Source organism: Anser brachyrhynchus (assembly GCF_964034855.1).
Source record: "Anser brachyrhynchus genome assembly, contig: SCAFFOLD_363, whole genome shotgun sequence".
Classification (NCBI taxonomy): domain Eukaryota; kingdom Metazoa; phylum Chordata; class Aves; order Anseriformes; family Anatidae; genus Anser; species Anser brachyrhynchus.
This window is the reverse complement of record NW_027663842.1, coordinates 26,824-47,088: the sequence shown is the minus strand read 5'-3', so window position 1 is coordinate 47,088 and position 20,265 is coordinate 26,824. Positions and strand designations below refer to the sequence as shown.

Below are 20,265 nucleotides of genomic sequence, written 5' to 3'. Positions count from 1 at the left end.
CCCCCATATTCCCCCCCCAGCCCCCCCCCCAAATCCCCCCCCCTCACCGTGCCCACGGCCTCCGTCTCCGAGTCCCGGCTCAGCGCCGGGCGCAGCCCCGCGGCCACCTCCAGGGGGTCCCCGGTGGCCTCGTAGCCCAGGCGCAGCCCCAGGGGGGTCAGCGTGTCCCGAGGGCAGCCCTGCCCCGCGCCCCCGGGGGGAGGGGGAGATGGGGGGGGAGGAGGAGGAAGGAGAGAGGAGGAAGAAGAGGAAGAAGAGGAAGAAGAGGAAGAAGAAAGGAGAAGGAGTAGAAGAAGAAAAGACAAAGAAGAAGAAATGAAGAAGAAGATGAAGAAGACGAAGATGATGAAGAGGAAGAAGAAGAGGAAGAAGAAGAGGAAGAAGAAGAGGAAGAAGACGAAGATGATGAAGAGGTAGAAGAGGAAGAAGAAGAGGAAGAAGAAGAGGAAGAAGAAGAGGAAGAAGAAGAGGAAGAAGAAGGAGAAGGAGAAGAAAGAAAAGAAGAAAAGAAGAGGAATAAGAACAGGAAGAAGAAGAGGAAGAAAAAGAGGAAGAAGAAGAAAAGAAGAGGAAGAAGACGAAGAAGACGATGAAGACGAAGAAGACGAAGAAAAGGAGACGAAGATGAAGAAGAAGAAGGAGAAGAAGAAAAGATGAAGGGGAAGAAGAAGGGGAAGAGGAAGAAGAAGAGGAAGAAGAAGAGGAAGAAGAAGAAGAAAGGAGAAGGAGGAGAAGAAGAAGAAAAGACAAAGAAGAAGAAATGAAGATGAAGAAGATGAAGAAGACGGAGAAGCAGACGAAGGAGAAGGAGACGGAGACGGAGACGGAGACAGAGACGGAGACGGAGAAGAAAGAGAAGAGGAAGAAGAAGAGGAAGAAGAAGAGGAAGAAGAAGAGGAAGAAGAAGAGGAAGAAGAAGAGGAAGAAGAAGAGGAAGAAGAAGAGGAAGAAGAAGAGGAAGAAGAGGAAGAAGATGAAGAAGAAAAGAAGACGAAGAAAAAGAGGAAGAAGATGAAGAAGACGAAGAAGAAGAAGACGAAGAAAAGAAGAGGAAGAGGAAATAAAGAAGAGGCCGATGAGCACCACGACAAAGCCCGTTGAGCCCCCAGGGGACCGATGGCGCCGCAGGAGGCACGGGGACCCCGCCGCCCCCCCCCCGTGCCCCCCGCCCCCCCACACACACACACCGTGAGTCTGATGGAGAAGGTCTGGCAGTGGCGCCCGACGCCCACCCGCAGGGTCCCGTTGAGGCCGGCGGCGCCCCCGGGGAAGGCGGCGCGGCGCATGGCCCGCCCGGGGTCCAGGGTGGCCTGGTAGCGCAGGGTGACGGAGAGCTGGGTGCCTGCGGGGGGAGGGGACGGGTTGGGGGGGGTGGGGGGAAAGGGTTGGGGGGAAGGGCATGGGGTTGGGGGGGTCGTGGGGACAACGGGAGGGGAGGTTTTGGGGGGGTGGGGGGTTGGGGAGGGGGTTGGGGGGCATCTGGAGGGGGTTTGGGGGGTCTTGAGGGCATCTCAAGGGGGTTTGGGGGTGTCTGGAGGGGGTTGGGGGCATCTGGAGGGGGTTTTGGAGGCCCCAAGGACTTCTTGAGGGTTATGGGGGGCATCTAGAAGGGGTTTGGGAGGCCACGTGGATTTTGGGAGAGTTTTGAGAGGCTCTTGGGGGTGGTGAGGACATCCGGAGGGGGTTTTGGGAGGCTCTAGGGGGTCTTGAGGACATCTGGAGGGGGTTTAGGAGGCCACATGGGGTTGTGGAGGGGGTTGAGGGCATCTGGAGGGGGTTTTGGGAGGCTCTTGGGGGTGGTGAGGACATCTGGAGGGGGTTTAGGAGGCTCTTGGGGGTTTTGGGGGGCATCTAGAAGGGGTTTGGGAGGCCACGTGGATTTCGGGAGGGTTTTGGAGGCATCTGGAGGAGGTTTTGGTAGACCTGGTGGGGTTGTGGAGGGGGTTGAGGGCATCTGGAGGGGGTTTAGGAGGGTCCTGAGGGTTTGGGGGGGCACCTAGAAGGGGTTTAGGAGGCCACGTGGCTTTCGGGAGGGTTTTGGAGGCATCTGGAGGGGGTTTAGGAGGCTCTTGGGGGTATTGAGGGCATCTGGAAGGGGTTTAGGAGGCCACATGGGGTTGTGGAGGGGTTTGAGGGCATCAGGAGGGGCTTTTGGGAGGCTCTTGGGGGTGCTGAGGGCATCTGGAGGGGGTTTAGGAGGCCACGTGGAGATCTGGAGTGTTTTGGGGACATCTGGAGGGGGTTTTGGGAGGCTCCTGAGGGTTTTGGGGGCCATCTAGAAGGGGTTTAGGAGGCCACATGGATTTTGGGAGGGTTTTGGGAGGCTCTTGGGGGTGGTGAGGACATCTGGAGGGGGTTTAGGAGGTTCTTGGGGGGCATCTAGAAGGGATTTAGGAGGCCACATGGCTTTCGGGAGGGTTTTGGGGCCATCTGGAGGGGGTTTCGGAGGCCCCGTGGGCTCCTGGGCCCCTTAGGGCCACCTGGAGGGGGCCTGGGGTTGCCCGGCCGGACCCCCTGGGGGGGCGCCCAGCTTGGGGGCGGGGTCTCACCAAAGTTGTCGGGGGTCTTCTTGGTGGCCACGAAGCAGACCTCGGCCACGGCCACCTCCTTGCCCTCCTCCTTCTCCTCCTCCTCCTCCCGGCACTCGAAGGCGGTCGTGGGGACCTCCGGGGGCTGGAAAGCCACCTCCACGCGCACCCGGAGCAGCGGCGGGGACCTGGCGGCGCCGAGCCGTGGGACGTCGGGGTGGGGGGTGGGGGTGGGGGTGGGTGGGGGAGGTCCCCGGGGTGGGGGCGGGGGTCCCACCTGAGCAGCAGGACCTGGCCCTGGGCGCCCACGGCCACGTCCGGCAGCCTGTCCCCCGTCAGGTCCCGGCCGCCGCTCAGCGCCTGCCCGAAGTGGCGCGGCCCGCTGGGGAAGCGGGCGCCCGCGATGCGCTGCGGGGGGGTGGGTGGGGGGGTGAGGGGACCCCGGCGTCCCGGCGGGGGGGTCTCCGGCACCCAAAACGTCCCCGGCACCCAAGATGCCTCCGGCACCCAACGTGCCTCCGGCACCTGAGGTTCTCCAGCACCCAAATTGCCTCCAGCACCCAAGTACCCTCCAGCACCCAAGGCGTCTCCAGCACCCAAGGCGCCTCCAGCACCCAAGGCGCCTCCAGCACCCAAGATGTCCCCAGCACCCAAGATGTCCCCAGCACCCAAGTTCCCTCCAGCACCCAACCCACCTCAACCACCCAAGGTTCCCCACCACCCAAGGAATCTCAAGCACCCAAGGGTTCCCCACCACCCAAGTTCTCCCCACCACCCAAGATGCCTCCAGCACCCAAGGCATCTCCAGCGCCCAAGTTCCCTCCACCACCCAAGTTCTCTCCAGCACCCAAGTTCTCCCCACCACCCACACCACCCCCACCACCCAACCCACCCCCAGCACCCAAGGTTCTCCACCACCCAAGATGTCTCCCGCACCCAAGTTCTCTCCAGCACCCAAGCCACCTCCAGCACCCAAGGTTCTCCACCACCCAAGGTGTCTCCACCACCCAAGCCACCTCTAGCACCCAAGACTTCCCCACCACCCAAGTTCTCCCCACCACCCAACCCACCCCCACCACCCAAGGTTCTCCACCACCCAAGATGCCTCCCGCACCCAAGATGCCTCCCGCACCCAAGGGGTCTCCCGCACCCAAGGTTCCCCACCACCCAAACCACCCCCAGCACCCAAGTTCTCCCCAGCACCCAACCCACCCCCACCACCCAAGATGTCTCCCGCACCCAAGATGTCTCCCGCACCCAAGTTCTCCCCAGCACCCAACCCACCCCCAGCACCCAAGGGTCACCCCGGGCCCCCACCTGGCTGTAGTGCGCAGCGACGCCGCCCTCCTCCCCCCGGAAGACGTAGACGGCCCCGCGGTGCTCGTCCTCCATGGGGGCGCCCACGGCCACGTCGTGCCAGCCGTCGCCGTCCACGTCCCCCAGGCGGCTGAGGCTGGCCCCGAAGCGCCCCAGGGGGTGGCCGGGCTGGCCCTGCAGCGTGCGTGGGCAGCGCAGCACCCTGGCCTGCGGGGGGGGGGGTTAATTAGGGGGGGTTAATTAGGGCTGGGTTAATTAGGGCTGGGTCGGATGGGGCGGGTTGGGTTGCGTTGGGTTGGGGTGGCTGGGTTGGGTTGGGTGGGGTGGGGTCGTGTGGGTTGGGTTGGATTAATTAGGGCTGGGTTAATTAGGGCTGGGTCGGATGGGGCGGGTTGGGTTGGGTTAATTTGGGTTGAGTTGGGGTGGTTGGGTTGGGTGGGGTGGGTTGAGTGGGGTGGGGTGGGTGGGGTGGGGTGGGTTGATTGGGGTTGGGTTGGGTGGGGTGGGTTAATTAGGGCTGGGTTAATTAGGGCTGGTTTAATTAGGGCTGGGTTGGATGGGGCGGGTTGGGTTGGGTTAATCTGGGTTGGGTTGGGGTGGTTGGGTTGGGTGGGGTGGGGTAGGGTCGGGTGGGTTTTGTTGGATTAATTAGGGCTGGGTTAATTAGGGCTGGGTCAATTAGGGCTGGGTCAATTAGGGCTGGGTTGGATGGGGTGGGTTGGGTTGGGTTAATTTGGGTTGAGTTGGATTGGGTTGGGGTGGTTGGGTTGGGTTGAGTTGGGTGGGATGGGCTGGGTTAATTAGGGCTGGGTTAATTAGGGCTGGGTTAATTAGGGCTGGGTTAATTAGGGCTGGGTGGGGTTGGGATGGGTTGGAGTGGGTTGGTTGGGGTGGGGTCGGGTGGGTTGGGTTGGGGTGGGTTAATTTAGGCTGGGTTAATTAGGGCTGGGTTGGATGGAGTGGGTTGGGGTGGGTTAATTAGGGCTGGGTTGGATTGGGTTAATTAGGGCTGGGTTAATTAGGGCTGGGTTGGATGGGGTAGGTTGGATTGGGTTGGGTTGATTTGGGTTGGTTGGGTTGAGTTGAGTTGGGTCGGGTTGGGTGTGTTGGGTTGGGTGGGGTGGGTGTGGGGTGGGGTAGTTGGGGTGGGGTCGGGTTGGGTTGGGTTAATTAGGGCTGGGTCAATTAGGGCTGGGTCAATTAGGGCTGGGTCAATTAGGGCTGGGTTAATTAGGGCTGGGTTAATTAGGGCTGGGTTGGATGGGACGGGTTGGGTAGGGTTGGGTTGAGGGGGGGCTGTTGGGTTAATTGGGGTTGGGTTGAGTTGGGTTGGGTGGGGTGGGGGTGGGGTGGGTTGGTTGTGGGGTTGGGTTGGGTTGGGTTGGGTGGGGTGGGTTGGGTTATTTAGGGCTGGGTTAATTAGGGCTGGGTTAATTAGGGCTGGGTTGGATGGGGCGGGTTGGGTGGGGCTGAGGGTTTTTTGGGGGTTTATTTGGGTTGGGTTGGGGTGGGTTGGTCGATTTGGGATTGGGTTTGTTGGGTTTTGTTGGTTGATTTGGGGTTGGGTTGGTCGATTTGGGGTCGATTTGGGTTGATTTGGGGTTGATTTGGGGTCGGGTTGGTGGATTTGGGGTCGGGTTGGTGGATTTGGGGTCGGGCTGGTGGATTTGGGGTCGATTTGGGTTGATTTGGGGTTGATTTGGGGTCGGGTTGGTGGATTTGGGGTCGGGTTGGTGGATTTGGGGTCGGGCTGGTGGATTTGGGGTCGATTTGGGTTGATTTGGGGTTGATTTGGGGTCGGGTTGGTGGATTTGGGGTCGGGCTGGTGGATTTGGAGTCGGGTTGGTCGATTTGGGGTCGATTTGGGGTTGGGTTGGGTTGATTTGGGGTCAATTTGGGGTCGATTTGGTGTCGATTTGGGGTCGGGTTGGTGGGTTTGGGGTCGGGTTGGTCGATTTGGGGTCGATTTGGATTGGGTTGATTTGGGGTCAATTTGGGGTCGATTTGGTGTCGATTTGGGGTCGGGTTGGTGGGTTTGGGGTCGGGTTGGTCGATTTGGGGTCGATTTGGGTTGGGTTGATTTGGGGTTGATTTGGGGTCGATTTGGGGTCGATTTGGGGTTGGGTTGGTGGATTTGGGGTTGGGTTGGTGGATTTGGGGTTGGGTTGGTGGATTTGGGGTTGATTTGGGTTGGGTTAATTTGGGGTTGATTTGGGGTCGGGTTGGTCAATTTGGGGTCGGGCTGGTGGATTTGGGGTCGGGTTGGTGGATTTGGGGTCAGGTTGGTCACTTTGGGGTGGCTTTGGGGCGGCTTTGGGGCCGGGCGGGGCCGTGCCGTGCCCCCTACCTCCGGCGGCAGCCCGCAGACGACCACGCGCCCCCCGCTGCCGTCCCCGTAGAACATGGGGGCCCCCACCAGCAGCGCCTTCGCCGAGCCGTCCCCCCGGGGGGCCAGGGCGCACAGGGACGCCCCGAAGTAGGAGCCCACCTGCGGGCAGCGGGGTCAGCGGGGTGGGGGGGGGGTCACCGGGGGTCTCCCCCCCCCCTGAGGCCCCCCCCCTTTACCTGCTGCCCCACGGCGTCGGCCAGGAGCTCCCAGGTGTCCGTGGGGCCGCGGCGGAGGCCGAAGAGGAGGAGGCGGCCGACGTGGCCGTAGCGGGGGGCCCCCAGCGCCAGCGCCCGGCTGCCCCCCAGGGACAGGGACTCGGCCGCGTAGCCTGGGCACGGCGGGGTCAGGGGGGGCGTCCCATGGGGGGGGGGGGGTTGGGGCGGTGGCCCCCCCCCCAGGGGGGTCTCGCGGGGGGACGCCGATGTCCCCAGGGGGGGCTCGCGGGGGGGGCACCGAGGGGCCCGGGGGGTTGGGGGGTGGTGACGAGAGCCCCGGGAACGTGAGGCCCCAAGAGCTCTGACGTCCCCCGGGACCCCCGGGGGGACCCCAAAGTCCCTGGCCCCATGTGGGGACCCCCGGGAGGACAGCACCAACCCTAAGGCCCCCGTGGGGACCCCAAAGCCCCCATGGGGAAACCGACACCCCCAAGACCCCCATGGGGACACCAATGCCCCAAAGACCCCCACGGGGACACCGACGTCCCCAAGCCCCCCCCTGGTGACCCCAAGACCCCCCCCTCCCCCAGTGACCCCAACGCCCCCAAGACCCGCACGAGGACCCCAAGACCCCCAAGACCCCCATGGTGACACCAAAGCCCCCAAGACCCCCATGGGGACACCAAGACCCCCCCCAGTGACCCCGACGCCCCCAAACCCCCCACGGTGCACGGTGACCCTGACACCCCCAAGACCCCCATGGGGACCCCAACATCCCCAAGGCCCCCATGGGGACACCAAGACCCCCATGGGGACACCAAGACCCCCAAGACCTCCCCGGTGACCCCGACACCCCCAAGACCCCCACGGGGACACCGACGTCCCCAAGCCCCCCTTGGTGACCCCAAGACCCCCCCCCCCCGGTGACCCCGACGCCCCCAAGCCCCCCCCCCCCATAGGACCCCCCCACCCCCCCCCCACCCCTCACCCAGGTAGGCGTCGCTCATGTCCCCGGCGCCTCGGGAGGCGTTGACGAAGGTGGGCTTCCCGCCGGGGCCGTAGACGAAGACCCCTCCAGACCAGTCGTAGGCGCCCACCGCTCCCAGTACGGGCCCCTCCTGCACCAGTACGGACCGGGAGGGGACCGGTTGGGGGGGGGAGGGGCGGGGGGCGGGGGGCGCGGGGCGGGCGGGGACACTCACGGGGGTGAGCAGGGCGCTGAAGCCCTCCTGGGCCATCTCCAGCTGGAAGGAGCTGCCGAGGGCGGACTGGGTGCCTGGGGGGGGGGGGGCACCCAAGGGTGACGGTTGGTTTTGGGGTCCCCCCCCCCCAACCCCCGAAGCCCCCCCCCCCGGGTACCCTCGATGGCGAAGATCTTCTCCTGCAGCTGGTTCTGGATGCCCTGCAGGGCGTCGAAGTTGTCCACGCGGAAGACGTGGTCCTCGGGGGGTGCCGAGGCGATGGCGTGGAGCTCGGCCACGGCGTCGGGCTGCCGGAAGGTGTCGCCCACCTGCGGCCGGGGGGGGGGTGGGGGTGGGGGTGGGGTTGGGGGGGGTGAGGGGGGTGGGGGGGGAGAGGTTTGGGGGTGGGGGGGGCGGAGGGAGATGGTTTGGGGTGGGGGGGTGGGGGGGGTTTGGAGGTGGGTTAGAAGTTTTGAGGTGGGTGGAGGGAGGGGCGGGTGGGTGGGGACGTTCTGGAGGTGTTCTAGAACATCTGGGAGTGGTTGGGTGGGTGGATGGAGAGGTTTTGGGATGGATGGGGATGTTCTGGAGGTGTTCTAGAACATCTGGGAGAGGTTGGATGGATGGATGGAGATGTTCTGGAGATGTTCTAGAACATCTGGGAGCAGCTGGGTGGATGGATGGAGATGTTTTGGGATGGGTGGGGATGTTCTGGAGGTGTTCTAGAACATCTGGGAGTGGTTGGGTGGATGGATGGAGATGTTCTGGAGGTGTCTGAGGACATCTGGGAGTGGTTGGGTGGGTGGGTGAGGTGTTTTTGGATGGGTGGGGATGTTCTGGAGGTGTTCTAGAACATCTGGGAGAGGTTGGATGGATGGTTGGAGACGTTTTGGAGACGTTCTAGAACATCTGGGAGTGGTTGGGTGGACGGGTGAGATGTTTTGGGATGGGTGGAGATGTTCTGGAGGTGTTCTAGAACATCTGAAAATGGTTGGATGGATAGATGGAGCTGTTTTGGGGTGGATGGAGATGTTCTAGAACATCTGGGAGTGGTTGGATGGACGGATGGAGCTGTTTGGGGACGGGCGGAGATGTTCTGGAGATGTTCTAGAACGCCCGGGACTGGTTGGGTGGCTGGACGGAGACGTTCCGGGACGGACGCCGGTGGCTTTGGTCAGCCAGGCCCCTCACCCCGATGGCGTAGCGCGTCACCCCCATGCTGTTGGCCAACGGGATGACGTCCTCGTAGGTCAGCCGGTCCCGGAACTTCTTCCCGTCCGTGACGACGATGAGGACCTTGCTGGCGTCTTCTCGCCCCCCTTTGCCGGGCCGAAACGTCTCCGTCCTGCACCAGGAGACGGAGGACGCCAGGGTGAGGGACCCCGGGGTGGGGGAGGGGGGGGGTTGGACCTTCGCGGCTGGGACGGAGCCGCGGGACTCACAGAACTTTCCGGATGGCCGAGGCGGTGAAGGTGAAGCCTTGGAGCTGCTGGACCTTCCTCACCAGACGGATGGGGTCCGGGGACCTCCGGAAGGTCTCGAAGTTGAAGTGCTCCACGATCTTGTCGGAGAACTGGGTGAGGGCAAACTGCAAGGGGAGGACAACCAGAAGAAGGCCCCCAGCGCGTCACCCCAGCGTGAGGAACCATGGGAGAACCCACCCAGAAGACCCCATCGTGAGGAACCATGGGAGAACCCAACCAGAAGACCCCATCGTGAGGAACCATGGGAGAAGACAACCAGAAGAAGACCCCAATGCATCACGAGGAACCATGGGAGAACCCAACCAGAAGACCCCAACGTGACCACCCCAACATGAGGAACCATGGGAGAACCCAACCAGAGGAAGACCCCCAACGCGTCACCCCATCAAGAGGAACCATGGGAGAAGACAACCAGAAGACCCCAACCCAACACCCGCAACGTGAGGAACCATGGGAGAACCCAACCAGAAGACCCCCATGGTGAAGAACCATGGGAGAACACCACCAGAAGATCCCATCGTGAGGAACCGTGGGAGAAGACAACCAGAAGAAGACCCCCAGCGCGTCACCCCATCGTGAGGAACCATGGGAGAACCCACCCAGAAGACCCCATCGTGAGGAACCATGGGAGAACCCAGCCAGAAGACCCCCATGGTGAAGAACCATGGGAGAACACCACCAGAAGGTCCCATTGTGTGGAACCATGGGAGAAGACAACCAGAAGACCCCAACGTGACGACCCCAACATGAGGAACCATGGGAGAACCCAACCAGAAGACCCCATCGTGAGGAACCATGGGAGAAGACAACCAGAAGAAGACCCCAACGTGTCACCCCATCACGAGGAACCATGGGAGAACCCAACCAGAAGACCCCCATGGTGAAGAACCATGGGAGAACACCACCAGAAGACCCCATCGTGAGGAAACATGGGAGAAGACAACCAGAAGAACCCAACTCATCACCCCAAAGTGAAGAACCATGGGAGAACCCAACCAGAAGACCCCATCATGAGGAACCATGGGAGAACACCACCAGAAGGTCTCATTGTGTGGAACCATGGGAGAAGACAACCAGAAGAACCCAACACAACCACCCCATCGTGAGGAACCATGGGAGAAAACAACCAGAAGAACCCAACATGACCACCCCAACATGAGGAACCATGGGAGAACCCAACCAGAAGACCCCATCGTGAGGAACCATGGAGAAGACAACCAGAAGAAGACCCCAATGCATCACGAGGAACCATGGGAGAACCCAACCAGAAGACCCCAACGTGACCACCCCAACATGAGGAACCATGGGAGAAGACAACCAGAAGAAGACCCCAACGTGTCACCCCAACGTGAGGAAGCATGGGAGAACCCAACCAGAAGACCCCCATCAAGAGGAACCATGGGAGAACCCAACCAGAAGACCCCATTTTGAGGAGCTATGGGAGAAGACAACCAGAAGAAGACCCCAACGTGTCACCCCATCACGAGGAACCATGGGAGAACCCAACCAGAAGACCCCCATGGTGAAGAACCATGGGAGAACACCACCAGAAGGTCCCATTGTGTGGAACCATGGGAGAAGACAACCAGAAGACCCCAACGTGAGGAACCATGGGAGAAGACAAACAGAAGAAGACCCCAAAGCATCACCCCATCGTGAGGAACCATGGGAGAAGACAACCAGAAGAAGACCCCAAAGCATCACCCCAACGTGAGGAACCATGGGAGAACCCAACCAGAAGACCCCATCGTGAGGAACCATGGGAGAACACCACCAGAAGAAGAACCCCCACCACCTCACCCCGTCACGAAGACCCCCCCACGCGACGCCAAGAGGAGCAGAAGAACCCCGGGAGGACACGGCGGGGACGAAGAACCTGAAGGGCCACCCGGGCGGGCGGTACCTGCGTGTCCATGCCCTGGAACCTCTTCATCACCTCGGCGATGAAGGTCTTCATTGTCTGGAATTCCCAGTCGCCGATGCTCCCCGAGCCGTCGATGAGGAGCGCCACGTCTGAAGAACGTTTGGGGCACCCTGGAGGGACCACAGCGATGTCCCCATGGCCAACGGGGACGTCCCCGACGCGTCCCACCCTCGGTGTCCCCCCCCACCCCCACCCCGTACCTGGTTGGGAGGCCGGGAGGCGTTGGAGCTGCTGGAGGTTGGCGTCGAGGAGGACGCAGAAGCCGTTGAGGTGGAGGTTCTCCCCGCAGGCTTGGGGCACCGTGGGGCCGCACGCCTGGGGTCGGGGGGGCGGGGAGACCCCGAAAATCAGCGGGGAGGCCCCGAAAATCAGTGGGGAGGCCCCGAAAATCAGCGGGGAGACCCCAAAAACCAGCAGAGAGACGCCAGAAATCAACAGGGAGACCCAAAAATCATTGGGGAGACCCCAAAAATCATTGGGGAGACCCCAAAAATCAGTGGGGAGACCCCAACAATCAGCAGGGAGACACCAGAAATCAACAGGGGGACCCCGAAAATCAGCGGGGAGACCCAAAAATCAGCGGGGAGATCCCAGAAATCAGCGGGGAGACCCCGAAAATCAGTGGGGAGACCCCAAAAATCAGTGGGGAGATCCCAGAAATCAGTGGGGAGACCCCAAAAATCAGTGGGGAGACCCCAAAAATCAGTGGGGAGACACCAGAAATCAACAGGGAGACCCCAAAAATCATCGGGGAGGCCTGAAAAATCAGGCGGGAGACCCCAAAAATCAGCAGGGAGACCCCAAAAATCAGCAGGAGGACGCCAGAAATCAACAGGGAGAGCCCGAAAATCAGCGGGGAGATCCCAGAAATCAGCGGGAATACCCCAAAAATCAGTGGGGAGATGCCAGAAATCAACAGGGAGACCCCGAAAATCCACGGGGAGATCCCAGAAATCATCGGGGAGACCCCAAAAATCAGCAGGAAGATACCAGAAATCAACAGGGAGATCCAAAAATCAGCGGGGAGACCCCAAAAACCAGTGGGGAGACCCCAAAAATCAAATGGGGTGAAAAACTCTTGATATCACCCAGATGGACCAATTTGGGGTGAAAAACATTTGATATCACCCCAAAGAGACCAATTTTGGGTGAAATCTCCTTAATATTACCAGAAATGGACCAATTTGGGGTGAAACCTCCTTATACCGCCCTAAATCGATCAAGTTTTTGTGAAAAAACCCTTGATATCACCTCAGAAGGACAAATTTGGGGTGGAATCCCCTTGATATCACCAGAAATGGACCAAGTTTGGGTAAAATCTCCTCGATATCATCCCAGATGGACCCATTTTGGGTGAAAACCCCTTGATATCACCAGAAATAGACCGATTTGGGGTGAAAAGCCCTTGATATAACCCCAGAAGAACAAATTTGGGGTGAAATTTCCTTGATAGCATCCCAGATGGACCAATTTTGGGTGAAAATCCCTTGATATCACCAGAAACGGACCAAATGTGGGTGAAATCTCCTTGATATCACCCCAATGAACAAATTTGGGGTGAAATCGCCTTGATATCACCATAAAAGGACCAAGTTTGGGTGAAATCTCCTTGATATCACCCTATGTGGACCTATTTTGGGTGAAAAACCCTTGATACCACCCCAAACAGACCAACTTCGGGTGAAAAACCCTTTGGTATCACCCCAAATGGACCGATTTGGGGTGAAATCTTCTTGATACCACCCCAAATGAACCCATTTTGGGTGAAAAACCCTTGATATCGCCCCGAACAGCCTGATTTGGGGTGAAATCCCCCCCGCCTCCCCTCCGACACTCACCAGGACCTCGTTGTCCCCCGTGGCCACCGTCAACCCCATGGACGAGTTGACCGCCTTCGGCGACCCTACAGAGACGCGGAGTGAGACCCTCGGGGACCCAAAATGTCCATTTTTGGGGTCGGGGTTGGGGGGGGGACAACCGGGGGTCCTCACCGGTGACGTCCACCTCCTGGCAGCTCCCGGATCGGGGCCGGCACCGGAAAATCGTCCCCGACCTCTGCAGCGGGGCGCCAACCAGGATCCTGCGGTGGGGGGGATTTTTGGGGTGAAAAAAGAGGATTTTGGGGGTGAAAAAAAGAGGATTTGGGGGTAAAAAAAAAAAGCAGATTTGGAAGTGAAAAAAAAAAGGATTTGAGAGTGAAAAAAAGAGGAATTGGGGGTGAAAAAAGGATTTTGGGGTGAAAAAAGAGGATTTTGGAGTGAAAAAAAGAGGATTTGGGGGTGAAAAAAGGATTTTGGGGTGAAAAAAGAGGATTTGGGGCTGAAAAAGGAGGATATGGGGGGTAAAAAAATGATTTGGGGGTGAAAAAGGAGGCTTTGGGGGTGAAAAAAGAGGACTAGGGGGTGAAAAAAAGAGGATTTTGGGGGTGAAAAAAAGGATTTGAGGGTGAAAAAAAAGGATTTGGGGGTGAAAAAAAGAGGATTTGGGGGTGAAAAAAGAGGATTTGGGGGTGAAAAAAGAGGATTTGGGGGTGGAAAAGGAGAATTTGGGGGTGAAAAAAGTGGATTTTGGAGGTAAAAAAGAGGATTTGGGGGTGAAAAACAAAGAGGATTTGGGAGTGAAAAAAAGAAGATTTGGGGGTGAAAAAAAGAGGATTGGGGGTGAAAAAAAGAGGATTTGGGGTTGAAAAGAAGAGGATTTGGGGTTGAAAAGAAGAGGATTTGGGGGTGAAAAGAAGAGGATTTGGGGGTGAAAAAGGAGGATTTGGGGGTGAAAATAAGAGGATTTGGGGGTGAAAAAAAGAGGATTTTGGGGTGAAAAAAGATGATTTGGGGGTGAAAAAAGAGAATTTGGGGGTGAAAAAAGAGGATTTGGGAGTGAAAAAAGAGGATTTGGGGGTGAAAAAGGACGATTTGGGGGTGAAAAAAGAGGATTTGGGGGTAAAAAAAAAGGATTTGCGGGTAAAAAAAGAGGATTCTGGGGTGAAAAAAGAGGATTTGGGGGTGAAAAAAAGAGAATTTGGGGTGAAAAAAAGAGCATTTGGGGGTGAAAAAAGAGGATTTGGGGGTAAAAAAAAAAAGGATTTTGCGGTGAAAGAACGATTTGGGGGTGAAAAAAGAGGATTTGGGGGTGAAAAAGGAGAATTAAGGGGTGAAAAATGAGGATTTTGCGGTGAAAAAAAGAGGATTTGGGGTGAAAAAAGAGGATTTGGGGGTGAAAAAAAGAGGATTTGGGGGTGAAAAAAGAGGATTTTGGGGGAAAAAGAGAATTTGGGGGATGAAAAAAACAGGATTTGGGGGAGAAAAAAAAAGTATTGGGGTGAAAAAAAGAGGATTTGGGGGTGAAAAAAAAGAGGATTTGGGGGTGAAAAAAAGAAGATTTTGGGGTAAAAAAAAGAGGATTTTGGGGTGAAAAAGAATGATTTGGGGGTGAAAAAAGAGGATTTGGGGTGAAAAAGAGGATTTGGGGATAAAAAAAGAGGATTTTGGGGTGAAAAAAGAGGATTTGGGAGTGAAAAAGGAGGATTTGGGGGTGAAAAGAAGAGGATTTGGGGGTGAAAAAGGAGGATTTGGGGGTGAAAAAAAGAAGATTTTGGGGTAAAAAAAAGAGGATTTTGGGGTGAAAAAGAATGATTTGGGGGTGAAAAAAGAGGATTTGGGGTGAAAAAGAGGATTTGGGGATAAAAAAAGAGGATTTTGGGGTGAAAAAAGAGGATTTGGGAGTGAAAAAGGAGGATTTGGGGGTGAAAAGAAGAGGATTTGGGGTGAAAAAGGAGGATTTGGGGGTGAAAAAAAGAGGATTTGCGGGTGAAAAAGGAGGATTAAGGGGTGAAAAAGGAAAATTTTGCGGTGAAAAAAGAGGATTTGGGGTGAAAAAAGAGGATTTGGGGGTGAAAAAGGAGGATTTGGGGGTGAAAAGAAGAGGATTTGGGGGTGAAAAAGGAGGATTTGGGGCTGAAAAAAGAGGATTTTGGGGGTGGAAAAAAGAGGATTTTGGGGTGAAAAAAAGAGGATTTGGGGGTCTACCATGGGGTCCTTCGTCCCCAACCCCGGTGCTCACCCGCCGTCATCGGTGGTGCCGAACTGGGCCACGCTGTGCCCGAAGGCCCCCGCGGCGTCCCCGCGGAAGACGGTCACCGTGTCCTCGTCCACGCCGGGGCCGTGGCAGGAGGAGAGCGCTGGGGGGGGACATTGGGGACACGGAGCTCCTGGGGCCACCCCACGTCCCCTATAGGACCCCCACGGCCTGGTCCCACCCCATGGCCCCTATAGGACCTAGTGCCACCCCATGGCCCCTGTAGGACCCCTACATCCTGGTCCCACCCCATGGCCCCTATAGGACCTAGTGACACCCCATGGCCCCTATAGGACCTAGTGACACCCCATGGCCCCTATAGGATCTAGTGACACCCCATGGCCCCTATAGCACCTAGTGACACCCCATGGCCCCTATAGGACCCCCACATCCTGGTCCCACCCCATGGCCCCTATAGGACCTAGTGACACCCCATGTCCCCTATAGGACCTAGTGACACCCCATGGCCCCTGTAGGACCTAGTGCCGCCCCACGTCCCCTATAGGACCCCCAAGTCCTGGTCCCACCCCATGGCCCCTATAGGACCTAGTGACACCCCATGGCCCCTATAGGACCCCCACATCCTGGTCCCACCCCATGGCCCCTGTAGGACCTAGTGCCACCCCATGTCCCCTATAGGACCTAGTGCCGCCCCATGTCCCCTGTAGGACCTAGTGCCGCCCCACGTCCCCTATAGGACCCCCAAGTCCTGGTCCCACCCCATGGCCCCTATAGGACCTAGTGCCACCCCATGGCCCCTATAGGACCTCCAAGTCCTGGTCCCACCCCATGGCCCCTATAGCACCTAGTGACACCCCATGACCCCTATAGGACCTCCACGTCCTGGTCCCACTCCATGGCCCCTATAGGACCTAGTGCCACCCCACGTCCCCTATAGGACCCCCAAGTCCTGGTCCCACCCCACGTCCCCTATAGGACCTAGTGCCACCCCACGTCCCCTATAGGACTCCCAAGTCCTGGTCCCACCCCATGGCCCCTATAGGACCTACTGCCACCCCATGACCCCTATAGGACCTCCAAGTCCTGGTCCCACCCCATGTCCCTTGTAGGACCTAGTGCCACCCCACATCCCCTATAGGACCCCCAAGTCCTGGTCTCACCCCATGGCTCCTATAAGACCTAGTGCCACCCCACGTCCCCTATAGGACCTAGTGCCGCCCCACGTCCCCTATAGGACCTAGTGCCGCCCCACGTCCCCTATAGGACCTCCAAGTCCTGGTCCCACCCCATGGCCCCTATAGGACTTAGTGCCGCCCCACGTCCCCTATAGGACCCCCAAGTCCTGGTCCCACCCCATGTCCCTTATAGGACCTAGTGCCACCCTATGTCCCCTATAGGTAAACGGAACTCCCAGAGCCACCCCACGTCCCCCATAGGACCTAGACTTACCCCACGTCCCCTATAGCACCCAGACCCACCCCACATCCCCTATAGGACCCCCAGATCTCAGTCCCACCCCACACCCCCCATAGGACACAGAGCTCCCAGTGCCACCCCACATCCCCTATAGGGACACAGAGCTCTGGCGCCACCCTATGTCCCCTATAGGGACACAGAGCTCCTGGTGCTACTCCCATGGGGTGACAGAACTTCCAGTGCCACCTCCCGTCCCCTATAGGACCCCCAAGTCCCAGAGCCACCCCACATCCCCTATAGGACCTCCAGGTACAGGTGCAACCCCATGTCCCCTATAAGACCCAGAGCCACCCCAAATCTCTTATAGGGCCCCAGTGCTTCCCCATGTCCCTTATAGGACCCTGAGCTCCCATTGTCACCCCACATCCCCTATAGGACCCAGAGCCACCCCACCTCCCCTATAGGGACCTAGAGCTCCTGGTGCCACACCACATCCCCTATAGGGACACAGAGTTCCCGGTGCCACCCCCCATCCCCCATAGGACCCAGAGCCACACCACATCCTCTATAGTGACTCGGAGCTCACGGCACCATCCCACATCCCTTATAGGACCCAGAGCCACCCCACGTCCCCTGTAGGGTCACAAAGCTCCTGACACCACCCAACACCCCCTATAGGACCCAGCGCCACCCCATGTCCCCTATAAGGACCCGGTGCAATCCCATGTCCCCTATAGGACCCAGAGCTCCTGGTGCAACCTCTCATCCCCTATAGGGACTCAGAGCCACCCCATGTCCCCTATAGGGTCACAAAGCTCCCAGTGCCACCCCATATCCCCTATAGGACACGGTGCCACCCCACATCCCCTATAGGGATCCAGAGCTCCTGGTGCCACCCCACATCCCCTATAGGACCCAGAGCCACCCCACATCCCTTATAGGGACACAGAGATCCCAGCGCCACCCCATGTCCCCTGCAGGACCTGCTGCCACCCCAAATCCCCTATAGGACCCAGAAACACCCCAAATCCCTATAGGACCTGGCACCACCCCATGTTCCCTATGGGACCCAAAGCCACCCCACATCCCCTATAGGACCCAGAGACACCCCAGATCCCCTACAGGACCCAAAGCCACCCCAAATCCCCTACAGGACCTGGTGCCACACCACGTCCCCTATAAGACCTGGCACTACCCCATGTTCCCTATAGGGACCTAGAGCCACCCCACATCCCCTATAGGACCCAGAGCTACCCCACGTCCCCTATAGGACCCAGAGCCACCCCACATCCCTTATAGGGACACAGAGATCCCAGTGCCACCCCACGTCCCATATAAGACCTGGTGCCACCCCAAATCCGCTATAGGACCTAGCACCACTCCAAGTTCCCTATAGGGACCCAGTGCCACCCCACGTCCCATATAAGACCCAGAGCCACCCCAAATCCCCTATAGGACCCGGCGCCACCCCAAATCCCCTATAGGGCCCCGGCGCCACCCACCAGCGGCCAGGCAGAGCAGCAGCGCCCGCGGCCCCATAGTCGCCGCCGGCTCCGTCCCCGAAGCAGAAGTTGGAGGCGGCGGGGAGGGGGGGAAGGGGAAGGAAGGGGTGGGGAAGGATTCGGGGGGAGAAAGGGCGGAAAAGGGTAAAAATAAATAAAAAAAAATTATAATGAATGAAAGCGCAGAAAAAAACGGGCGACGGCGGGGGGGGGGGGGGCTAAAAAAGGGAGGAAAAGGCAAAAGCGGGGGCGCGGCCACGGAGGGAGCGCGTGACCCTATAGGGTCCGGCCCTATATGGACACGGGGTGGGGGGGGTGGGGCGTACGGGCCACGGTGACAGCACCCCGAGGTGATACAAGCCCGTGGTGACACCACCCCGCGGCCCCAAAACCCCACGGGGACACCACCCCGCGGCCCCAAAACCCCACGGGGACACCACACCATGGCCACACAACCCCATGGCCCCACAACCCCATGGGGACACCACACCAAGGCCCCAAAACCCCACGGGGACACCACCCCGCGGCCCCAAAACCCCATGGGGACACCACCCCGCGGCCCCAAAACCCCATGGGGACACCACACCATGGCCCCAAAACCCCATGGCCCCACAACCCCATGGGGACACCACACCAAGGCCCCAAAATCCCATGGGGACACCACCCCGCGGCCCCAAAACCCCATGGGGACACCACACCATGGCCCCAAAACCCCGCGGCCCCAAAACCCCATGGGGACACCACACCATGGCCCCAAAACCCCATGGGGACACCACCTCGAGGTGACACAACCCCGTGGTGACACCACCCCATGGTGACACCAAAACCCCATGATCCTGAAACCCCACGGTGACACCACCCCATGGTGACACAACCCCGTGGTGCCACCACCCCGTGGTGACACCACAACCCCATGATCCCAAAACCCCATGGCCCCACAACCCCATGGTCCCATAACCCCCATCCCATAACCCTATGGCCCCATAACCCTATGGTGCCACCACCTTATGGTGTCCCCAAGCCCATGGTGACCCAACCCCATGATCCCACAACCCCATGGTCCCACAACCCCATGGCCCCACAACCCCACGGAGTCCCCAACCCCATGGTGCCACCACCCCATGGTGTCCCCATCCCATGGTGTCCCCACCCCATGGTGTCCCCAACCCCTTGACCCCACAACCCCACGGCCCCACAACCCCGTGGTGCCACCACCCCATGGTGTCCCCAACCCCATGGTGTCACCACCCCACGGCCCCATAACCCCATGGTGTCCACCACCCCATGGTGTCCCCACCCCGTGGTGTCCACCACCCCATGGTGTCCCCAACCCCTTGACCCCACACCGCCCGACCCCACAATGTGATGACCCCACAACCCAATGACCCCACAACCCCGTGGTGTTACCACCCCACGGCCCCACAACCCCACGGTGTCACCACCCCATGGTGTCCCCAAACCCGTGGTGACACCACCCCGTGGTCCAACCGCCCCACGACCCCACAACCTCATCCCATAACCCCATGGCCCCATAACCCCGTGGTGCCACCACCCCAAGGTGTCCCCAACCCCATGGTGTCCCCACCCCATGGTGTCCCCACCCCATGGTGTCCCCAACCCCATGGTGTCTACCACCCCATGGTGTCCCCACCCCATGGTGTCCCCAACCCCATGGTGTCCACCACCCCATGGTGTCCCCAACCCCTTGACCCCACAACCCCCCCGACCCCACAACCCCCCATTTTGGGTCCGTCCCAGACGTGACAGCCCCGGGGGGATGTCCCCGGTGTCACCTCCGCCCCCGGTTGGCCTCGGGGGTGACGTGGACTTCCCACCGGCGGCCCCGTCCCCGTGGGGACCCGGCGCTGTCCCCACCCCGGAAGCGGCTGCGGTTTTGGGTTCCTTCCTGGGGGGGGGCGGGGGAGGGGGGGCGGCTTCCTGCTCCCCGGGGACCATGGCGGGGGGCGGGGGGGAGGGACCTGGGTGGGGCCGGGTGGCCTCAAACTTCTCCGTCTGGTCGGCCGGCCGGCACCAAACGGCTCCAGGTGTCTCCAAACATCTCCAGGTGTCTCCAAACGGCTCCAAACTTCTCCAAATACATCCGAACTTCTCGGAACTTCTCGGAACTTCTCCAAAGTTCTCCAAAGTTCTCCAAAGTTCTCCAAAGTTCTCCATCCCAACTCCAAAAATCGCCATCCCGTCCCCAAACATCTCCGTCCCACCTCCAAACATCTCTAAACATCTCCATCCACTCGTCCATCCCATCCCCAAACATCTCCAGACACCTCCAAACACCTCCAGACACCTCCAGACATCTCCAAAGTTCTCCAAAGT

General features: G+C 59.4%; 1 protein-coding gene and 1 long non-coding RNA gene across 2 annotated transcripts in view; both read right to left on the bottom strand.

Annotated features, from left to right (window-relative positions):
- LOC308186750 (integrin alpha-X-like) overlaps nt 1-19,797 on the bottom strand; it is a gene marked incomplete at its 3' end in the record, with an annotated part of 23,111 nt that extends 3,314 nt beyond the window's left edge. Inside the window, exons 1-19 of the mRNA XM_080608919.1 lie at nt 19,725-19,797; nt 17,932-17,980; nt 15,038-15,155; nt 12,970-13,058; nt 12,817-12,881; nt 11,179-11,293; nt 10,958-11,088; nt 9,013-9,158; nt 8,762-8,915; nt 7,749-7,899; nt 7,592-7,665; nt 7,378-7,507; nt 6,411-6,562; nt 6,193-6,333; nt 3,846-4,052; nt 2,806-2,936; nt 2,550-2,716; nt 1,188-1,342; nt 48-179 (exon numbers count right to left, since the gene is read on the bottom strand). Of these exons, the coding sequence (XP_080465045.1) occupies nt 48-179; nt 1,188-1,342; nt 2,550-2,716; nt 2,806-2,936; nt 3,846-4,052; nt 6,193-6,333; nt 6,411-6,562; nt 7,378-7,507; nt 7,592-7,665; nt 7,749-7,899; nt 8,762-8,915; nt 9,013-9,158; nt 10,958-11,088; nt 11,179-11,293; nt 12,817-12,881; nt 12,970-13,058; nt 15,038-15,155; nt 17,932-17,968 (2,295 nt within the window). The 5' untranslated portion in view covers nt 17,969-17,980; nt 19,725-19,797. The remainder of the gene's footprint in view (nt 1-47; nt 180-1,187; nt 1,343-2,549; nt 2,717-2,805; nt 2,937-3,845; nt 4,053-6,192; nt 6,334-6,410; nt 6,563-7,377; nt 7,508-7,591; nt 7,666-7,748; nt 7,900-8,761; nt 8,916-9,012; nt 9,159-10,957; nt 11,089-11,178; nt 11,294-12,816; nt 12,882-12,969; nt 13,059-15,037; nt 15,156-17,931; nt 17,981-19,724) is intronic.
- LOC308186748 lies at nt 2,995-3,756 on the bottom strand. Its single transcript, XR_013944247.1, has 3 exons — nt 3,599-3,756; nt 3,492-3,526; nt 2,995-3,258 (listed from the first exon to the last, which is right to left on the bottom strand). It is a non-coding gene; the product is annotated as an uncharacterized lncRNA (long non-coding RNA).
- Nucleotides 19,798-20,265: the final 468 nt, after the last annotated feature.